The following is a 21,841-nucleotide window of genomic DNA, read 5'->3' on the forward strand; positions in this document are numbered from 1 at the left end:
TGGTTTATAATTATGGTGAAATGTATGTGAAACAGGCATAATTCAATTAATCAGGCACTAAAAAAAAAAAAAAAAAAAAAAAAAAACCCTATATAACAGATGAGATTCTATGTCAGGAAGAAACAGCAAAAGTACAGAATTAAAACGATTACAGTACTATTAAGCTCATTAACCTCTTCACTCCCATGATGCATTATTTCATTCTCGCAACACTCAAAATATTTTACTTCAGCTCAGGATCAAGGTTTTGAACGAGAGGGTTGTACACAGATTTCACTGCCTCCCTCCGCAACAAAAAGTGTTCCCTAAGATGAATTAAATTATCTGCAAGTGGCAAGTATAAAATGCAAACCATGTCCCTTTGCGGAAAGGGTTAAATTATAATCGTAATCACAAGCTGGCAATAAACTATACAGGTGTTAAGCAATTCAACATCACACTGTACAGTATTTTCACCAATGAAGACTCCCTGTCATGTAGAAAGGTATCATGCAATATAAAAACAAATAATTTCCAGCAACCACAAACATGCAAAATACATTACAGCATATTGATAACTTGGCTGCTCACACTACACTTGCATTTTTCAACACTAATATCAGTAACCTATCAATTATAAACAGGATGGCATTCACATAGTGTTTCCCATGTAACTACAACAATATCACTGTCTATTTCTGTAAAAATAAAAATTTAGCTCATGATGCTACACAATGGATCACATCTAGTCAGCGATAAGGTGGGACCAGATGTATGAAATTCCTAGGAGCAGAGAATGCAAGCTTGATTTTAGAAAACATTTTCCTTTTTTTCCTTTTTTTTTATTTTTTTTTTTTTTTAGCTGCTAATATAGATTCATAAATCTTTTCCCACCTTGATTTCAAAATATTCTATAAACCTACAAGGTTATTCAACTCTTAAGCATGAATTAACCTCAAGTATAATCACAATTGTGAGAGAACACAGCCACTCTGTGTTAAAGCTTAAGTTGGTTCACGGTATTCACAATTCCAGAGCATTTACTTAAGAAGAGAAGGTGTTACACGAGAATTCTGAACCATGACACTCTAGTAAGTCACTTTACAAAGTTCACATACTGAAAAGTGCAAGAGAACTAAAACTTCCTCAGTAACTAGTGTTGTACTAAAGCACATCCTTTCTTTCTCAAGGAAACGGTACCACAATATATCCTTGAAGAACAAGTACCAGATCTGAAACTGCAGATAAATCTTCCAATATCCTTTCAAGATGACATTCCCACCGCACTTTCCTCCACGAACTGACTAATTTTTCTTGATTAGCCATTAAAATTCTTAAGTATCTGATTCAGCTAACTGTTGAAGGACTCACTCATACCTAAGTAAAGCATTTCTTTATGGTTACAAAGATAGCTTGCTCTTTTGTAAAGAAAAGAGAACATACACAGGTACTGTATATACAGCAATGTAAGACTTCTTAGAATAGAAATATATGTTTAACTTCTGGAATTACGGGAGTTATCCATTTGCTTCAATGAGTTAGATCCCACATATAATGGGAAGAAACTTATTTTCAAAAGCAGGTCAGTGAGAACATTACTTGATACGAAAAAGCACATTACATCTCTATGACTGAAACTACAGTATATATATATCCATGCAATCTCAAAATAAATCATAATAACAAACATGAAGGCATCACATACTGAAAAGATAAAAATATGTGTCTATATACCACTTCAAAAGTGATTGACTGTGTTTATAACACATGGAAACAATACCTGCAAAATAAAAACTACTGTACAAGAGATGGTAGGCAATGTACATTTAAAACTCTCTTAAACTTACATACAGGTATCAGTAAATATCTGGCATCCAGGATTACTGGTGCCATAACTGTGCAATATTTAACTCTTGAGGCATGGCTTGGGACCACCACCACCACTGCTGACATTTGGTTCAGCACACTGCTGTTTGGCATCAATCACATGCATCACATCACAGACAGGGGTACAGGCACTTGGCAGTGGCTCAGAGCCACCTCTCTCCTTTACAGTCACCACTGAATTTCCTCCTGCTGTATTATGAGTGGTAGAAATAAAATTGTTTGGGGATACAGCTGTAGCAGATGTACTGCCAAATGACAATCCTACATTACTACTGACACAGGGGGAAGATTCTGATGAGGAGTTTGGGACAGGTAATGTACGGTCTGTACTAAAATCAGAAGTAATAAATTTGTCAGTTCCCAGCACTGCAACCTTATCTTTACTAACTGACATTACAGTGGAAAGAGCTGATGTACTTTCAGATACATCAGTATAGCTGGCACATTTTTCTGGATTAGCTATACTTGTAGCACTTTTTCCTACAGGCTTTGCTACATCAGTACATACTGAGTATGTTGCAGTACTCCCTGCACTTACTGACACTGTACCTGAACTCACAGTGGTGCTTTTAGATACCGAAGATGCACATGAACTGCTAGAAGTAACAGTGTCAACTGATTTAGTCATCTCCGGTACAGTTACACTGGCTGTGGTGCAGAATACATTGTTTGCACTCGCAAATACTGCACAGACAGGGGTATTAAATGCTGATGTATTAGCAGGCACCGTACAAGCTGTGACGCTGTACGCTGTTGTTGAACCAATTGTAGTAACTGATGGATCAGTTGTCACAACAGCTTTACTAATGGGCACCAATACATCAGTTGTACAGATCGGCTCTTTCACAGCAGCTGTTGTATTCATGGGCATTGAAAGAGCAGCACAGCTCATACTAGAGTGACATGGGATTTGTATGACTCCTGCTGAAACAGTTTTTTTACCAGGTATTACATTACTGCAGTCACTTTTCTCTACTCCATCTGATTTACTTGGTGTATAACTTGAATGTATGTTTAAAGTTGCTTCAGTTCTTGTAGAACCTGGGTGTGAAGTCTGCAATGAACCACAATAATGAGAAGATAAGGGTACATCACTAAGAGAGGTTGAAGTACTACTAACTGTGCATGAAGAAAAAGTTGAGAGTAGAGGAATGGATGAGTTATGTACACTTGATACACAACTTGAAACAACTGGGTGTGAAGAGGACAGTAATGAAGTACTGTCAGATGAAGAGGGGACAGTATTACTTCTGCCTGTGGCAGATGTGGTTGTTAAACTACTAGGTATAGTAACCTTCCTCTCTGAGTGACCTGCATTACTGGTGGATGGAAGAGAAGTAGGCACTCCAAGAGGAGTGACACTATTACCTTGGGAAACAGTTTGTGGAGTAACTGGGCCTCGAAAAGCAGGGGTGCTGACTTGTGCTATGGATGATAATGGGAATGAGGCTAAAGTTCTGGGTACAGTACCTGCCACACTTGACAAGGTGGGACTGAATGAATTGTTACTTGACAAGCTACTGCTGGCTTCTAGCACACCTGCATGATCTTTGCTGCTAGCAGTTACTCTCAGCTCATTGTTAGATGAAGCAAAGCTCTGACATGAAGACTGAGGTACAGTGGGCTGAGGTAATCTACTACTAGCAGTAGTCTGATGACCCGTACATGAAGGGGAATTTAACGATTTAGAGAACTGTGATGTTTGAACTTTTAAACACTTCTGTGACTGACATGGGAGTGGAGAAGTTTGGAAACTAGTTGATGGTGAAGTTTGCAATATACACTGTCCAGACTGACTGTTGATTATAGATTTAGATGACTGATGAACCAAGGATTTTGATGCATTAACAGAATTACAAGAAACCTTCGTGACAGATGTATGTGATTGGGTCATTTGTGAATATGAATTAAGCTGGTAAAAGGCATTTTGTGAATGGGGTGTTGATGGTGAACTGATATGCAAATGAGAACTGGATTCAGTAGCTGTCACTGTGCTCTGAGGTGCTAAAGTCCCAGTGCACTTTTCAGGTTGTGAAGATACATTTATTAAATGCAACTGGGGTGCAGCAATATTCAGATTAGACTTTTGGGACTGTGATACCACTGGCTGGATTGCAGAGTACTGCTTAGGTGACTGAGTATGAGTTCTTGAAGAGAAAACTGATGATGGTGGTTTGGGGGAGTGAGATGAGATGGGTGTGTGGGATGTGAGAGGAGAATGGGATGTCAGAGGGGAAAGGGGAGTGAGAGGTCTCGAGGGGTGACTTGTACAGGATGGTCGAGGTGATTGCGAAGGGTATGGCAATGGAGATTGTACAGAGGTTGGGGTGCGAGGAGAAGGTGGTGTCATGGGCTGTGGTGACATGGTTTGGGTTGGAACCTGAGACACCAGTGGCACCATGGGGAGGAAGCCAGACTGTAAATCTTGTACAACCTTTGTTCCTCCAATGCTGCGTGGGCTGAGGGGGGATCGAGGTGTCAGACATGCAGGAAATGATGGAATAAATGATGCAGGAGTGTGGGGAGGAATAAGGCCTATTGTCTCTGTTCCCTGGTACAAGTATGGATAAGTTGGATAACCTAAGGAAGAATTGGTATAGTAAGGCAATGGCAGGGTGCAAGACGGAATTATACCAATACCAACTGTAGGTGAATTTATAGCAAAATGTTGCTGTGGATGGAGAGTTGGAGTGGTGCCAGTTAGAGTATTTACTGTATCTACCTTAACCTGATTAAGACAAGATGTCACAGCTGATGACACAGTTAAACTCAACTGATTCAAACTTGCACTACTAGGCAAAAAACAGGGAACACTAACTGCAACTGCCTCAGCTGTTGCACAATTTGGCTTAATATTTGACTTTGGGATAGTCATCAGACTAGCTTCAGGTTTGGAACTGGCTGATAATGCACATGAAACTTTGGGGGACTTACTTGTTTTGCCATTACTACTTGAAGATCTCCCATTTGGAATACTTTTATTAACTGAGGCGCTTGTTTCTTGAACACTGCTAAAATTATCAACAATTTTTGAACTACATTTTGTACTTTCCTTCGATTCACTAGTTAATGAATGATGTGAAACTGAGCCTACTTTACTCATGTGTACTTTCACATCTTCAACTTTTGAAGCAGAATGTTTGGCATCAGAATCTGATTCAATTTTACTCAAACTGTTGCTATATTTATTGTCGTCAGACTGGGAACACCCTGATCCTGTACTTAACCCTGTGGAGTTATTAGCTGTTCGACTTGTAGCTTGAATGGAAGAAGGGGACGATGTTGAACTTAAATGAGTAGAAGTACTAGATGCAATATCATCAGTCTTCTTTTGTTGCAAAGGAACTAAAATTTTAGAATCCTGTTTTACTGAAGCATCATGCTTCTGAGACTCACTACTCTCATTTGCTACAGAAAGCACACCAGCAGGTTTTGCATCCGAGGAGGAGCTGTCAGGAGGACATCGCGGGGCATTACGAGCTTTGAATATTTTATTTGTCCGAGGCAGATCTTTACTTCCCTTGCCAATAGAAGATTTTCCTGCACCCAAAGCTAACTGTTCCCTAGAAATTGTTGGATTCCAACTTTTGGGAGGAGTTTTAAGAGTTTTATAGCCATACGGTTGGGATGATTTCCGAATGCTGCTATTAGTTATTTTTCCTGTCATGTCTTGCTTATTCTCTTTTTTTGCATTATTTGTACTACCAACATTGTTGGACTTTTGTTCCCCCTGTCTTTCATCTCCAGCAGTTAATTTACCCTGGCTAGCTTTAAAATGTGGCTTATTGAGATTAGCCATACTTGCAGCAGTCAAACTGGCTGGGATGTGACTGGATCGAGAGGTTTTATTGTCAACATCCTTTGTTTCCACTACACTCACAAGTTCATTTGGGCTTTTCATACACAACCTTTGATTATCAACTTTTGCAGTATCCTCCACTCCAGCTGTTTCACAATTATTAGTCTTAAGATCACCATTACTTTCTGGTACATCAAGAAGCGATTTATCTCCATCATTTACAGAATTACCTGTAGTATTATCTGGGGTCTGATTTACTAATTTTGAGCAGGAAGAATCTGAAACTGCAGTTTTCTCTACCTTATCAGATGTTTTACCTTTCTTTCCCTTTAAATCATTTTTATTTCCTCCCTTACTATTTATTCCATCTGCTAAAGTACTCTTTGTCTTCAATTTTTTACTTTCATTCACTGCACTGGTATCACTTCTTTTCTGAGATATCTTCTCTCTTGTAGCAGGTGGGAAGTCATCACCAAGAGACCCACTTTCAATCTTTGACAACAGCTCACATGCTTCTGACTCAAGAGAGTTTATCACTCTTTCAACAGTTGTGTCCTTACCACACACACTCATAACTCCTGACTCACTTATTTTAAGCTGAACTTCTTCACCTTCATCATCATCCTTCCTAGCATTCTCTTTTTCCAGGGATTTTATGTCTGTAGGCACTTGTGAAGTTGCACTTTTCCCTTGTTCTACTGGAGGTTCGGAAGAAATCCATTTACTAATATGCAGATCCCCACCACTCTGTAACTGGCTTTGAACAGCAGCATTACAAAACACAGGCAAATTTACATTACTGGGCACACATTCTCCAGTTATTGGAGCACAACCACCACTTGGAACTATTGCACAGGCAACACCACTGGGATTGATGCATTCCAAATTTCCAGGCACAAATGCAACTCCAACACTGAGAGAGTCACTTGATGCTGTACAGGGCTGAGGATATGTTACCAAAGAATCAACAGCATGTGTCTCACTTACTCCCGTCTCTACTTCCTGACTACCAGCACTTACATTACTCTGAAATATTCCTGATAACACTTTACACTGTCCATTCACTTCATGACCTTTATTATCTAGTGTGTTCAAAGACAGCTTTTCATTGCTGGAATTAGTCACAGTTGGCAGACAAAGCTCTGGACTCACATCAATATTTGTGGGTGGACTCTTGGGAAGCTGAATTTTCTCCGTTTTAGACTCAGATGATGGATGATAAGGCAAAGGCCCAACAGCCTGCAAAAGAGGAGCACTTCTACAGTCTGACATGCTGCTGTTGGAATCCGACTGACCATAAAATGCACTGGTGAGCTCCCCAACACTAGGCTCCAATTTTGGCATTTCCTCAGACACATTTAGTTCAGAAGCAGACAATTCCAGGTCCAACTTAATCTTTTTACTGGCTCTCTCATATATATGGTAAAACAGCTGCATTGGTTCGGTCTGAAAAACAAAGAAACACACGAATAAATAACATAAAAAATACTATAAAAAGGGAGCACTTAGACAGTACAACACCTGTGTACATCAACTGTTCTACAGACTGAACAATTGGCTCTGCCATGTGACCCTGATCTTCAATAAAATTCTCTCAAATTTGAATTTCTTTATTCCTTCCCTTTACCCCGTAATCTTTCAACCAAGTTTCACTGAAATCATATAAAAACTGCTTGAGTTAACCTTGTCCCATCACCTTTCCCATTGACTGACTACTCTCAAAATCAAATTTCTTTATCCTTTTTTTTTTACCTTGAACCAATCCACAAAATTGTATCTAAACTTGAAGAAAAATTTTTAACTTGGCCTTGCCATATGACCCTGACCTTTGACCTACTGCTGTCAAAAGCAACTGGTCAATCCTTTGGCCAACACTCAGCCCTTCAAAGTTTGGTCTAAATTGAATCATAACTGATTTAGTTATTAGTTCACACACACACACACACACACACACACACACACACACACACACACACACACACACACACACACACAATCAAACTTTGACCCTGCTCTGTGATCTTGACCTCTGACTGACCTTTCTCAAGACTGAACTGCTTTGTTCTTGCCAGGGCTGGGGTCAGTTATGAACTGAATTGGAACTGATTAAAAAAAAAAAAAAAAAAAAAAAAAAAAAAAAAGTGAATTGGAATCGAGAAAAATATAAAAATAAAATTAACTGAACTGAATTGGAATTTATATCAATGAAATTATATGAATTGATGACTGAATTGATAAAATAATATTTTACACCGTACAGTAATATGCGAATTCATTATTGCACTGTACAATAACACTGGTTTACAAAAAATTTGAGGCAAGCATGAAATTAGGTGTTCTAACCTAATTTTGGGGTGCTGATTTCAGATTCGAAATCCGTTTTCACTCATCACCTCTAGTTTTTGAGATATACATGTATACATGTATGTACTTGTATACATATAGGCCTAAACCCAAAATATTCGACAAAAATCCATTTACCGTCCTATTTTCTTGGAACTTGGTTTAAAACGCACGCCACAACAAGTTCAAACATGTCAAGCACTACACGCAGAAGGACTGGGGGTCTAGGAGCACTTTCATGCCTGGGAAACACTGTGCCCAAAAAAATCCTCTGGCAGACAAGAACAAGATGCTTCTTCCCCCTCTTCATATCAAGCTTGGCCTTATGAAGAATTTCAAGATGGCCATGGACAAGGATGACGCTGCATTCCAACACCTGTGCACTCTGTTCCCAGCTCTCAGTTCTGCTAGGCTCAAGGAGGGCATCTTCATCGGACCTCAGATCCGGGAGGTGCTGAAGGATGAGGTATTCGAGGGGAAGCTCACCCTGAAGGAATTGAGAGCATGGGAAGCATTTAAGGTAGTCTGCCATGGCTTCCTTGGTAATACACAGGCACTAGATTACCAAGAGCGTGTCGAGAAGTTGTTGCAGGCTTATCAGGATATGGGGTGCCGAATGTCTCTCAAGATTCACTTTCTCCACTCCCACCTCAACTTCCCCCAGAACCTCGGAGCAGTAAGTGACGAACATGGGGAAAGGTTCTACCAAGATATTACTAAGATGGAGGGCAACTACCAAGGAAAGTGGAACCCCAGCATGATGAGGGACTTCTGCTGGATGCTCCTGCGTGACATCCAGAAGGCAAAGTACACCAGATCGTCCAAAAAAACTCACTTCTGAGTGTCTGTAGTACTATGGTGTGTATACTGTATATGCTTATATCCAAGTAATGGTAATATTTTAGTTCTGTCAGTGTTCTGTGTCTATTTTGTTTCGTTCTGTAATATGTCATTTTAATATATGAAATAAACTCATTATATTATAAATATATGCATTATAATGAAAAAAGGTATATGTGAAAGCAAAAAAACTAGAGGTGATAGAGCAAAACTGTTTAGAAATCTGAATTAAGCATATCAAAATTAGTCAAAAACACCTATTCACATGCTTGCCTCAGATTTTTTTTTTTTTTTTTTTTTTTTTGTAAACCAGTGTAATTAACTTACAGAATACTCAAATAAACAGCAAAATATACAGTTTGCTATCACAAAAAAAGTTAAAAATATATCAAGTGAAGTAACTGTTAAATTAATGTTACTGAGTAGATTAAAACTGACTTTGAATTGAAAACATTTTAATTGAATGAAATATCGACCATAATGAACTGAACTGAAGATTTCGTTTTTTACGAATTAACTGAACTGAAGTGGAATTGATTAATTCAAAGTTTATTCTGAACTGGAACTGAACTGAACTGAGAAAAAAGAATTGACCCCAGCCCTGGTTCTTGCCTTACCTTTAATTCTTCTACTAAATCTCGTCTAAACTGGATAAAAACTGCTTAACCCCTAAAACGCGGATCGTCGCTTTTGCAACGGTCGGCCCAAAGGACAGAACGGCGGATCGTCGCGTTTGCGATTTGAGTTAATTTTGAATAACCGCGGGCAAGCATGCTCCAGCTGGTATTGTCTATCAGTACCGCCACACGTGAGCTATGTTTAGCACACTTGACCTTTGTACTACTGACCTCGGTTGTTGCCAAGTATCATTTTTTTTACCCACCCACGCACCGATGCGCGGCCCTCCCTCGTCGTGCGATATGGCAACGCGCGGACGGCTCATACGTGTCAATCTGCGCCGTCATCTCGCAAGCACTTTCTGCTATTGGGAAACGCTTGTTTCCCCAGTTGTCACACTGTGATTTTTTCGCACGGTTTGCCCCTGATTAGCGTCAGTCCACGCGAATCTTCCACGGTGACACCATGTCAAATTCAAGCTCTTCCGAGTCTGTGCCTTCCAGCCCTCCGAAAAAGGGTTTTGTGACCTCAACCCCCTTCAAAACCTTACCAGGAACTGCTAAGGGACTGAGTGACTCTGCAATAGCCAGTGAACTATTGAAAGCTTCGATGGATTATGGGAGTGACGTCGGTGTGTGGTCAAGCCTGGCAGAGTCTGACACGCAATCGAGTGCTGAGTCTGTGCCAGAAGTGACTGTTTCAGTGCCCGAAGTGAGTGTTTCAGTGCCAAGCACCTCAACAGGCAAGGCTCCTGTGAAAAGGGGCTTGGAATATGGGAAGGGGGCAAAGAGGAAAAGGAGTGGTGACCCAAGCTCACTGCCATTGTCCCCTACGCCACGACACGCCACCGCCAGCCCGCCACGCACTCCCAGCCCCATTCTCTCGTCCTCCTCTTCTGCTGCCCTGTCTCCTGAGTCTTCAGAGTCGCCTTCACCACCTCGAAAGGGAAGTAGACGTTCTACTTTACGTACTAGAGGTTTTCGTAGGCCCAGTGTTCGTGTTGGTAGAGCTAGAACTTTGTCCCCTAGTGTAAGGCTAGCTCGTAAGGAAACTCGCACTAGGCAACTCGCCAGTCACGCCACCGCGAGTGACCTTGAACCCTCTGATAATGTCCCCACCACCACCACCACTACACCAACACGACCTAGGACAGCCTCTGCCTCACGCACTGTCTCACAGCCTGCCTCACCCACTCCCACACGACCTGCCTCACCCCCCGCCGCCCCCAGCACCTCCCAGCCTAGGCAGGGCACTCTTGATGCCTTCGTGTGGTCAGAGGGCTCAGATTTTGTGCCAGAGGATCTGCCCTTTGATGACAGTGGGTGTGGAGTTCAGGCTGACTTCCCTGTCGACGAGGATGGTGAATGCTTGGACTACCTGTTGGCCTTCCTTGACAACGAGGTAATGGAGCAGATTTGTACCGAGACAAACAGGTACGAGGGGCAATCTGCTGCAGTTCGCGAAGGAGAAGGTGAGGCGGCAACGCCATCCACGTCGCGGATGGCAGCATGGGTGCCTCTAACGATCAGGGAACTTTTTGTATTTATTGGGTTGATGTTATTGATGCCCCACAATTGGAAACATAAGCTGGAGGAATACTGGAGTTCAGACGATCTTTGCCCAACACCAATTTTCAATAAATACATGAGCCGCGATCGTTTTAGGCAGCTCATGACTTACCTTCACTTCGCGAACAATGATGAGCCTTCCCGAACTGACCCATTATGGAAAGTGAGGGGAATCCTGAACTTGATCAAGGATAAGTTTACGAGGTTCCTGCGCCCTTTCAAGAAAGTGGTGATTGACAAGTCCTTGGTTTTGTTCAGGGGCCGTCTTCGGTTTGTGCAGTATATTCCAAGCAAACGGCACCGCTTTGGAATCAAGTTTTTCGTGCTGTGCGACTGCAAGACGGGATTCATCTTAGACTTCGTGATTTACATCGCCAGCAATGTCGATTTGGACAAGACTGACCCCCTTGGATTCTCTGGTTCTGTGGTGAAAGTGCTTTTGGAAAAGTACTTTGGCGAGAATCATGTCCTGTATACGGACAATTACTCTACAGCTCCTAAACTCGCCAAGTACCTTTCTGAACACGGCGTCGGAGCAATAGGCACTGTCAGGAGCAATAGGGCACACTACCCTGCCTTCCCCGAGGCTGAAAAGTCAAAGCGGGGAGACGTGCACCTGAAGAAATCTGACAAGATGCTTGCGATCAGGTGGCATGATAAGAGAGTCGTGAATGTGCTCACCACAGTACACAAGGGGGAAATGCTGGCCACAGGGAAGGTTGACAGAAGGACTGGCGAGCCTGTGATGAAGCCTGATGCTGTCATTGACTACAACGTCAATATGCGGCTGGTGGACAAGTCTGACATGATGATCGGAGAGATAGACTGCCTGAGGAAGAATCGTCGTTGGTACAGGAAGGTGTTCTTGCACTTGATTGATATGTGCATGCTGAACGCCTTCATCCTGTATAAAATCAAGAACAGGAAGCCAGCAAACTACTCTCTCCGAAGATTTTCTAAGACTTGTGTCTACCAGCTGCTTCAGCGTTATGGCCAGGTACTTGCAACAGGTCCCAAACGCCACCCTCAGACACCTCCAGACCGCCTACAGTGTCAGGCCTACCTTCAGCGACACTGCCTGGAGCCACTGCCTGCCACTGCCAAGAGGGGAAAAGCACTGAGGAGGTGTCATGTGTGCAGCCACACTACCAGGCAGGACAGAACCTTTAGGCGCACCTCCTTGCAGTGCAAAGAGTGCAAAGTTCCCCTCTGTGCTTACCCGTGTTTCTTTGACTACCACAGCCTGACTAGATTTTGAAAATTAGGGTAAGATTCTTGGAAATAATACTGAGAGTGACAGTGATACTAGTGTTTAGTTTTCTTTTACGTACTGACAGTGACAGCCTGATGAGTGTAAATTAGTGTATGTACTTGTAAAAGCACTGACAGTGACAGTGTTTTTTGGTGTAAATAATTGTACATAGTAATAATATAAGTATTGCGAGTGACAGTCACTCCAGTGTAAGAAGTTGAAAGCATATGTTCCTGTTCTATGTTCTGACAGTGACAGTTTGTTGTGTAGAAAATATTATTTTTATAACAATGGACAGTGACACTGATGAATAAGGCAAAAAATGGGCAGCTACAGTGAAAGTGAGCGATAGAAATGAAGTGCGAGTGGCCGACCGGAGCGAGAATAAAGTGCCTGCCGTAAGGCTGAATAAACTCGCGCCGCGGTGGTCTTCCTCAGTCCCGATCCACAATACTGGCAGTGACAGTGATTTTTATGGCCGTAATAGTGACAAGCGAACGTTTGCGAAGTACTATGATGGAAAATAATGTAGTATACGTGTTTTTAGCCGTGAAAAGGCAAATGTGACAATAGTGACGGGAAGATCGCCGCCGCGCTGCATGTTGGCCGTGCGCTCCGTTCATTTTAGCCTTATTTTCAGTGCTTATTGTACAAATACGGATTCCAAACAACCTGTACGTTGTTGTATAAAGTGTACTGTGACAGACTGAGGCTGTGGTAGAGAGAAAACCGAGTTTCTGGAGGTGTGAAAGTGAATACTTTGTTACCCAACTTTGCAAGTCTTCACAGGTCCTTTGGTAGTCCACGAAGGCTCAACATGTGTCTCAGGAGAAAGCTGAATGTAAGTACTATATGCCATAAAAATTTTAATGCTCTAGGGTTAATCTCTGATTTTTGGCAAATATTTTCCCAAAGGTACTCAGACACCGCTACAACCCCGCCACAGCAGGGGGATCGGCCGTACACAGCCGCGTTTTAGGGGTTAAGCTGATCAAGTTATGTAAAATTTTGACCTTGCCCTGTGACCTCTTATTCCAAAAACAGAATGGCCAAGCACTTAGCTAAGCCTCAATACTTCCATCAAGCTTGGTCAAAATTTGACAAAAACTGTCTGAGCTAATTTGTTCACACACATGTGCACACACACAGTGTCAAACAACTCATAACACCTGCATGCAATCTGCCAGTACAGGTGAATATAAAAATACTTTATGGCACATACTATGCATTACTCAACACTGTCCAGTAGGTCTGTTGGTGGGAGGAACCAATTTAAACCAACTGTCATCTTTAATTTTCCAGTTTACTGTGTGGTATTTCTTAAACCTTTCCAATTAACACTTTTCATGAATTCTGAAACAATTATTGCCCTCACCACATTCAGCATTGTACCTCTGATTGCCAAACTCATCATATTTATACATCATCAACTTTTCAGCTTCTGCCTTTTTCTAACATCAATCTTACATTTTGTACCACATGTTGCACACTTAATAATCATTATTATGGCATGTAATTTTATACCTTATGACACAGGGATGGACTGCATAAGTAACATACAATATGAACAAGTATGTGAAATGTGAGAGGTGTGAATGAGGAGAGCAAGAGGGTGGAAGTGGTGAATGTGTTCAAGAATGCAAGATATGCCATGCTGGCACTGTGTGAAACAAAGATGAAAGGGTGGGAAGTGGAGGAGTGGGAGGGTGTTAAAAGTGTAAGATCGGGAATGAATGGGCGAGGAAGATGCAAGGAAGGAATTACTTTTTTGATGAGGTGTGGCAGAGTGGAATGAGAGACTACAAATGTGTCAGCTCGAGGTGTTATGTATGTTAAGTACATTTTGAGAAGGTGAAAGTGGCAGTGATTGTAGCATATGCACCGTGTGCAGACAGGACTGAGAGTGAGAGAAAGGTTTTGGGATGAGCTGGATGAAGTAGTGGGAGAAATGCCCAAGAGCTATAAAGTGATCGAAATGGGGGATATGAATGGAAGAGTAGGCACTGGTCCTGAGGATGACATAATGGGTTGTTATGGAGTTTTGTTTTCGTTTTTAAAGGCTCCAACATGCTTGCATGCGTTGGCCTTGGTCACCTAATGGCGGCTCTCCATGCTGCACAATCCATTGCAGCCTCCCTGTTCAGTCCCTTAACCCTGAGGTCACACTTAATGACCTCGTCGCGTGTCTTTCTCGGTCTACCCCTCGTAACCCCACCCCCAATATTAACACTTCTCACCTTCTGCACCCAATTATCATCCCCCATCCTCTCCACATGTCCAAACCATCTCAATCTACCTCTCCTCATCACAACACCAATACACTCCAGTCCCATCCTACCTCTCAACTCTTCCATCGTGAATCCAGCCCCCCCAGACCTTGGATGCAGGGACGCACTACACATCCACCTAATCATTGTCATTTCTGTACGTCTGAGCCGGAAAATATCCTCCTCCCTCACTGCCCAGGTCTCACTACCATATAGCATTACACTCCTAACACATGCTGCATACAAAGACCCCTTAGCACATAGGGAGAGTCCTCTCAATGTCAGGAGAGGCAAGAGCTCCTTGAACTTCCAACCACTTCTAACGCTAGCCACAGAGCTAGCTCCAGCCTCACCTCCAGCACACAACATGTCTCCCAAATAACAAAACTCTTCCACACACTCAAGAGATTCACCAGCAAGTTCAATTCTTTCACGTCTGACAATCTCCACCTGCTCTCCCCGATACGCCGTACATACAAAATCAGCATTATCTCGCAGTCTACCTCTGATACCACTACATCTCTTATGCATCCATTTATCACAAACACTGCACAAGATGGAATTGCTTCCCACACCCTTGTGGCAAACTGCACATGGGCACTCTCCCTCGTCTGACAGAACCGCCACCAACCCAAGATATCATCACTTTTGTTTTATCTGCATTTACCCTTAAGCCCTTGTGCCCCATACCATCTCTCCACTTCCTAAACCTTTCCTCCACCTCCTTTTCGTTCTCTGCAATCAACACCAAATCATCAGCATACAACAACTCCCATGGGAGTCCGTTTCTAAAGTCACGAGAAAGGGCTTCAAGTACCATGATAAACAACATGGGACTCAAAACCGACCCCTGATGCACACCAACATTCACGGAAAACCCATCACTCAAATCTCCATTCACTCTTACCTGGGTGTGAGCACCCACATACATAGCCATAACCACCCTAACCAGCCACTCCTCCAAGCCAAGCTTTCTCATTGCCCACTTCACCACCTCTCTAGGGACTCTGTCAAAGGCCTTTCCCAAATCAACAGAAACAAAATAAAGATCCCTTCTCCTACCAATATATTTTCCTGAAGCTGTCGAACAATAAATATGGCATCAGTGGTCCCCCTACCTGGCATAAACCCATCTCATCAATATTCACTCTTTCTCTAATCATACCTTCTAAAAGTCTCTCCATTACCTTCACTATCTGATCTAAAAGCTTTATACCTCTATAATTTCCTCTTTCCAGGGCATCACCCTTCCCTTTAAACACATTTACAATTACACTCTTCAGCCAATCATCTGGGACAACATATAAATAATCCTATTTATCAGGTCAGTGACTAACTTCACCCTTATATTGCCTGAGGCCTTCAACATTCCGGCAGTCAACCCAGACACACCTGCTGCCTTCCCCACCTTCATCCTGCCTATTGCCTCACTCACATTAGCAGCATCAATCAAAGGCCAAGGGCCAGACACTGGATCTGCTGGCTCCAAACCTTCTCTGTCCCGGTCAAACTCCTCATTCAACAACCAGTTATACTGCTCTCTCCATGCATCTTTAATATCCTCACTGTTCACCACTACTCTTCCTTCATCATTCTTCACACACTGCTCACTTACAATATCCCGATTATCCCTCTTCACCTCACCTACCACCCTAAATATCATATTTTTCCTTTCCCCATGATTTAGGTTATCAAGTAAAAGTCTCTGTGACTCAGACTTTGCCCTGTATACCTCTCTTCTAACCCTATGCTTGGCAGCCAAATATTCCTCTTTGCTACCACCCTTCTTCCATTCCCGGAAAAGCCTTCTTTTCTCCTTAACAAGGAGAAAATGATAATGGGAAGCGACTAAAGGATATGTCAGGAGAGGAGGTAGTGCATTTGTAACCTGTAGTTTAAACACAAAGATACACATAAATATACATGGTATAGAGGGAACAGGGATCGTGTTGAATGAAGCCTGATTGATTACGTGCTTGCAGAGAGGTCGAGGATGAGAATGGTTGCTGATGCGAGGGCCGTGAGAGGACAATGTGGAGGTCTGTCAGATCATATGACTGTGGTATGCAAGATCAAGCTGAGAGGAGTGAGGTGGACCAGGAGAGAGAAGAGTAATCAGGGAGAAAGACTGAAAGTTGAGAAGCTGAGGATCAAAGAAATGGCAAATGATTACAGGACCAAAGTAGGGAAGGAGTTAGAATCAGTGAATTGGAATGAAATGGATCTGCACAGCCTGTGGAATGCATACAGGGATTGCTTAGTTAGGAACGCTAAAGTGGTGTGTAGTGTGGCAAGAGTAACAAGAAGAAGAAAGGTACGGCATGGTGGGATGAGGAGGGTAAGAGAGCGGTGGAGGAAAAAAGGAAGTGGCTAAAGTGGTTACAGGACAGGGGTTCAGTTGAAATAAGAACTGAATATACTGAGAGCAAGAAGCACGTAAAAAGACTACTGAAGAGGAAAAAGGAGAAGGTTGATCCAGGAAGAAAAATGAACGTGAACTACTCTGAAAATATGAAGTTATTATGGAAAGAAATGTGGAAATGTAGAAGTGAAAGCAGAAAGAAATGTGACCATGTGAAGGATTAAGGTGGTAGATTATTATCCCATGGGGATGAAGTAAGGACCAGATGGAAAGAATATTTTGAAAGCATGATGAATGGGAATAGAAAGATCTGAGTGGCTGCAAACATGATTGATTTTGGGGGTGTGCAGAGAAGGAATGCAGTGCCAGGAGACATGACACTCGCACAGGTGAAGAGTGCCATGGTACGGCTGAAAAATGGGAAAGCAGCTGGGGTTGATAAGGTGTATGCAGAGATGCTTGAGTGTAGTGGACAGAGTGGAATGAAGAGCTTGTTGGAGATATGTAACAAGGCATAGATGAGTGACACTGTGCCTGCAGAGTGGAAAAAGGCTGTGATTGTACCCGTGTACAAAAATAAAGGTGAGCAAAGTGAGTGCAAGAATTATCATGGCACATGTTTACTGAGTGTGGTAGGGAAGATATATGGAAGAATTATTATACAGAAAGTAAGAGAAAAATCAAAAGTCCTAGTGAGTGATGAACATGGTGGCTTTAGGAGTGGCAGAGGATGTGTGGATCAATTATTTGCAGTGAGACAGATAGCAGAGAAGGCTTGTGAGGAGGACCATAAGGTGGTTATGGCATTCATGGATCTGGAAAAAGCATATGACAACGTGGACAGAGAAGGATTGTGGAAAGTTTTGTGCATGTACGGTGTAGATGGTAAGCTGCTAGGTGTCGTCAAGGGTTTTTATGATGGTAGTGAAGCATGTGTAAGGATTAATGGGCATCTAAGTGAATGGTTTACGATCAGTGTGGGAGTGCGACAAAGTTGTGTGATGTCCCCATGGTTGTTCAAAATATAAATGGATGGGGTGATGAGAGACTTAAAACAAGAACTATCCTAAGAGTTAGCAGACAGCTTGCAAAGTTGATAAGAATGAGATAAATTTAAGTTACTGTTTGTACCACATGCATCAAATAACTGTGTTTTAACTCAGACTGATATCGGAATACATCGCGTTGCACTCAAGCGCTTTTCCCTCAACAGGACAATTCAACGACGTATGCAGAGAGATCAAAGAAGGGCATTCATGCTGTGTACTGATGTACAAAAGGGTATTAGCCCTGTTGCCCTAATAGAAATTTTAGAAGCCCAGGCATCACTACGGATGCCGGAAATCTGAGAGCAAGGGAGGCAATTGCCCTCCCCTCCCAAAATTTTTAGTGGCGAAGAGGAGGGGGGGGAGATGGCAAATGGGGGGCTTTGCCTCCAAACATCTCGTATTGAACTCATTACAGATATGCCATGCAGCACTAATGAGAAATGCATCTAAATACCTATGCTGTGGTATGTTATTCTTCACAAGAGTAATTTTTCTATACAAGGTCTGCCCAAAAAGGAACCAAACATTTAAAATAGTGAATCAACTAGCCAGCCTAACATAACTGCAATGGGAGCGCTGTGTAGCGGCAATTTTCAGCTCTGGTCTAACACTAGCCACATCACGCCAGGTCATTTAGTCACTGAGGTAAATGCACCTGAGTGAATGTGTGTTTAGTGCACTCCTGAGTCATGCCCACTGGCTCACCCACAGCTGCACAACCAACCACTTCTTCCAGCTCCTCCTCATCAGCAAACCAAACTATCTCCTCTAGGTCTGCCTTTGTTAGTTTGGTATTATGGCCATGAAGCAGATCCTGGATAAAAATTTCACCCATGCTGTCAAAGCCATCACCACTAACCTGCCATGGGAGTGCTACTGTCCTCTAAACTGCAGCTGCCAACTGCTTGGAGGCAGAGCCAGCAAAATCCTTCAGACATTGAGAACACAGTGACCTCCAGCAGGCATTTATTGTCTCCAGTTTGAAGTCCTGTAGTACTTCACCACAGAGACAATGGACGATGGTGAACTGTTTCAGATAAGTCAATACTCCCAAAGCTAGGGTCCTTGCCCAAGGCACGATGCATCCTAGCCATGGAACACGTGGTGTAAGACTGGCTGAGAGTAAGGGTACTTGGGGGAAGGAACACCACCTCCACCTTCTCAGGCAGCACCTGAAGCAACTCTGGGTGCCCAAGACATTGTCAAGGATGAGGAGAACCTTGAATTAAATGCCTGCTTCCACCAGGTAGCACAGCACCTCAGGAAGAAAACAGTAGTGGAACCATTCAAGGATGAGGGTACTGGTTGTCCATGCCTTCTTGCTATGCATCCAAACACAGGCAAGGGTTTTAATTTTGCATAATATTGCTGTGGGGTTGGATGCCTTATAAAGAAACCCTGACTTTATCATATACCCAGGAGCATTGTCACACAGCAGGGTACAGCTGTCCTCAGAAGCCTTAAATCCTGGAGCCCTTTGTTCCCCCATGATAAAGGTCTTCTCTGGCATCTTCCCCCCCCCCCCCAAAAAGGCCTGTCTCACAGCTGCATTCCACTCCTGCTCTGGACAGTAATTCTTCTCCTCAGTGATGATATTATTATTATTATTATTATTATTATTGTTATTTTATTTACTTATTTTTTTTTTGGTAGGTGGGGGCACTCACCATCCACTCACTTGATGCAGTGCTGCTCTCGGGTGTCTGCCCTTACCTCTCCTCCATCCTTCTTTCCTTCCGTCCTCTTCTGTTTTTTTTTCCTTCAGTCTTTCCTCGTCCTTCTGCCTACAAGTGACTTTACACTCCCTCTTCCATCTTTCTTTCCTTCATTCTTTCCTCTTCCTTCTGCCTGTGGGTGACTCTACACTGTGTGACAAGCCAAATTATTTCCTGTACACCAGGAAACCATTTACTACACAGGGTGGTAACCATACATGTGGTTTAGTGGGTAATTATTGCGCTCCAGTCAGACTGAGGCGGAGAAGATTTATATCCAAGGGGTGGTAATGCCACTCGGGGATGAGTGAGGCTGGGCACTCTCATCTTAAATGTCAGGACCAACTGCCCAGCCCAGGGCTCCTACACTCCTCATGGGGCAACATAGGATTTGATGATGGATGGATGGATTATTATTTTTTATTTTAGCTCCTCAGGAAAATGAAATGCCACCTCATAATCAAAGGATGCTACCTCCCCAGTCTTTATATTTAACAGGGAAATGTGCTGCTCACACCTGTCAAACGATTAAGTTCGGTTAGGTGGCTCTCGGTGGTCCTTAGTGAAAAGACTAACCCAGTTAGGTGGCTCTCAGTGGCCCTTGGTGAAAAGACAGACCCTTTCTTACCAATCCTTTCTTTTCTCTTTTTTTTTTTCCTGTAGACAAGACATTGATATTCTTTTAATGTGATTTATGTACTGTATGTTGATGACAAAAAGACAAATGAACATACAAGAGAAAAATAGTGGCTCTCGGTGGCCCTCGGTGAAAAGACTGACCCGGCTGTGTTTGTGCAAGGAGCATCTGCATCTGGAATCTGGGTCTTGAGATGGTCATAAATGCTTCTGGCCTTCTCCCGGATGATCACAGAATCAACACCAACCCCTTTACATTGCTGGGCCACCAGCCATATAGTAACCTCTTAATTTATGCAAGAGAATTGTTCCTGAAGAGGTTGCGTAAAGTAATTTGCATATAATTTAAACATAATTCTTCATAGGAAATAAAGCAAAATGAAAGGAATAAGTTTTTCAACTGCTGCAAGTATGTACATATATTTACCTGTACACTAGGCCTACAGTTTACTTGAGACAACTGTATAAAACAACTTTCATCCACGAGCACAAACACAGTGATAGCCCAATTATCCAGGCTATATGGTGTGAAGGGGTGCCCCAATAGTCCAGAATCACAATCAATTCAGTGAAAAACACAGATAAACATACGATTTACTTTAAGCAGTAGAAGCAACTTACCAAATCAGTTCTTCTTCTTCCAGATAATGTTATACTTTTCTGATTATTTCTAGGGTGGTAAATAAATGTTTCTTGTTAAATCTGTTTCCCCATTGTTTTTTGCTGTTCTGCTGTGACAACGCTTGTTTGATTCATCAGCATAATGACCAAAGGGACTGTCCTAAGTGTTTAATTAGCCCTAACCTAACCTTGCTTACCCCTTTCACATCAGGTGTCACATATACGTGCCACAAAAAAAAATGTCTGTAGCCATTGGATGGCACATAACATGTTCTGGACTTTCGATATTTGCATGCCAATGCTGGAGGACCAATAATGGTTCATGTATCAGGAGGTGCCAACATTGAGGTGTTGTCATCACCGGAGCACTAGTTTACTGTCTCTTAGTGCAATACGAGATGTTTCTGCTGCTGCGGCAACCTCTGGCCGCTCTAATTACTACTTGGTCGAGCTCCATCACAGTCTTTGACAGCTCAAAAAACAGGTAATTATTTACTTTTTCTACATCACTTTACTCAGAAAAATATGGTCTATTTTTTGGTGTGGAATATTATGTCAAAAATTATCTTTATATACAGTATCTCAAAACCCTGCGTGTGGGACATCCAGTCAAAAAATGACACCCCCTAGGTGGAAGGGTTAACTGTACCTAACCTAACCGAACCTAACTGAACCTATCCTACCCAGTTGGGAAACTGGGAAATGAAATCCACATCTGAGTGCACTGAGTAAGCTTTTTCCATTATGCCAGAAACAAACAATCATAAGCAACGTGATGATAATAACAAGGGGTAAATTTTTCAGGAAAAGAAAGTAATTTACCACCCCGAAAATAGTCATAAACCTACAGAAATCAAACTGGAGGAATATGAATTGAACTGGTAAGGTCTTTCTGCTGCTTGAAG

At 42.5% G+C, this 21,841-nt stretch overlaps 1 protein-coding gene across 1 annotated transcript in view; it reads right to left on the reverse strand.

The window, feature by feature from the left end:
• Positions 1-2,891: 2,891 nt before the first annotated feature.
• LOC145406645 (uncharacterized) overlaps positions 2,892-21,841 on the reverse strand; it is a 97,881-nt gene continuing 78,931 nt past the window's right edge. The window contains exons 5-6 of the mRNA XM_080277727.1: positions 3,337-7,111; positions 2,892-2,920 (exon numbers count right to left, since the gene is read on the reverse strand). Coding sequence (XP_080133853.1) covers positions 2,892-2,920; positions 3,337-7,111 — 3,804 coding nt within the window. The remainder of the gene's footprint in view (positions 2,921-3,336; positions 7,112-21,841) is intronic.

The sequence above is a fragment of the Coenobita brevimanus genome, chromosome 71, assembly GCF_032717465.1.
Source record: "Coenobita brevimanus isolate Jiangsu-jjx chromosome 71, ASM3271746v2, whole genome shotgun sequence".
Classification (NCBI taxonomy): Eukaryota; Metazoa; Arthropoda; class Malacostraca; order Decapoda; family Coenobitidae; genus Coenobita; species Coenobita brevimanus.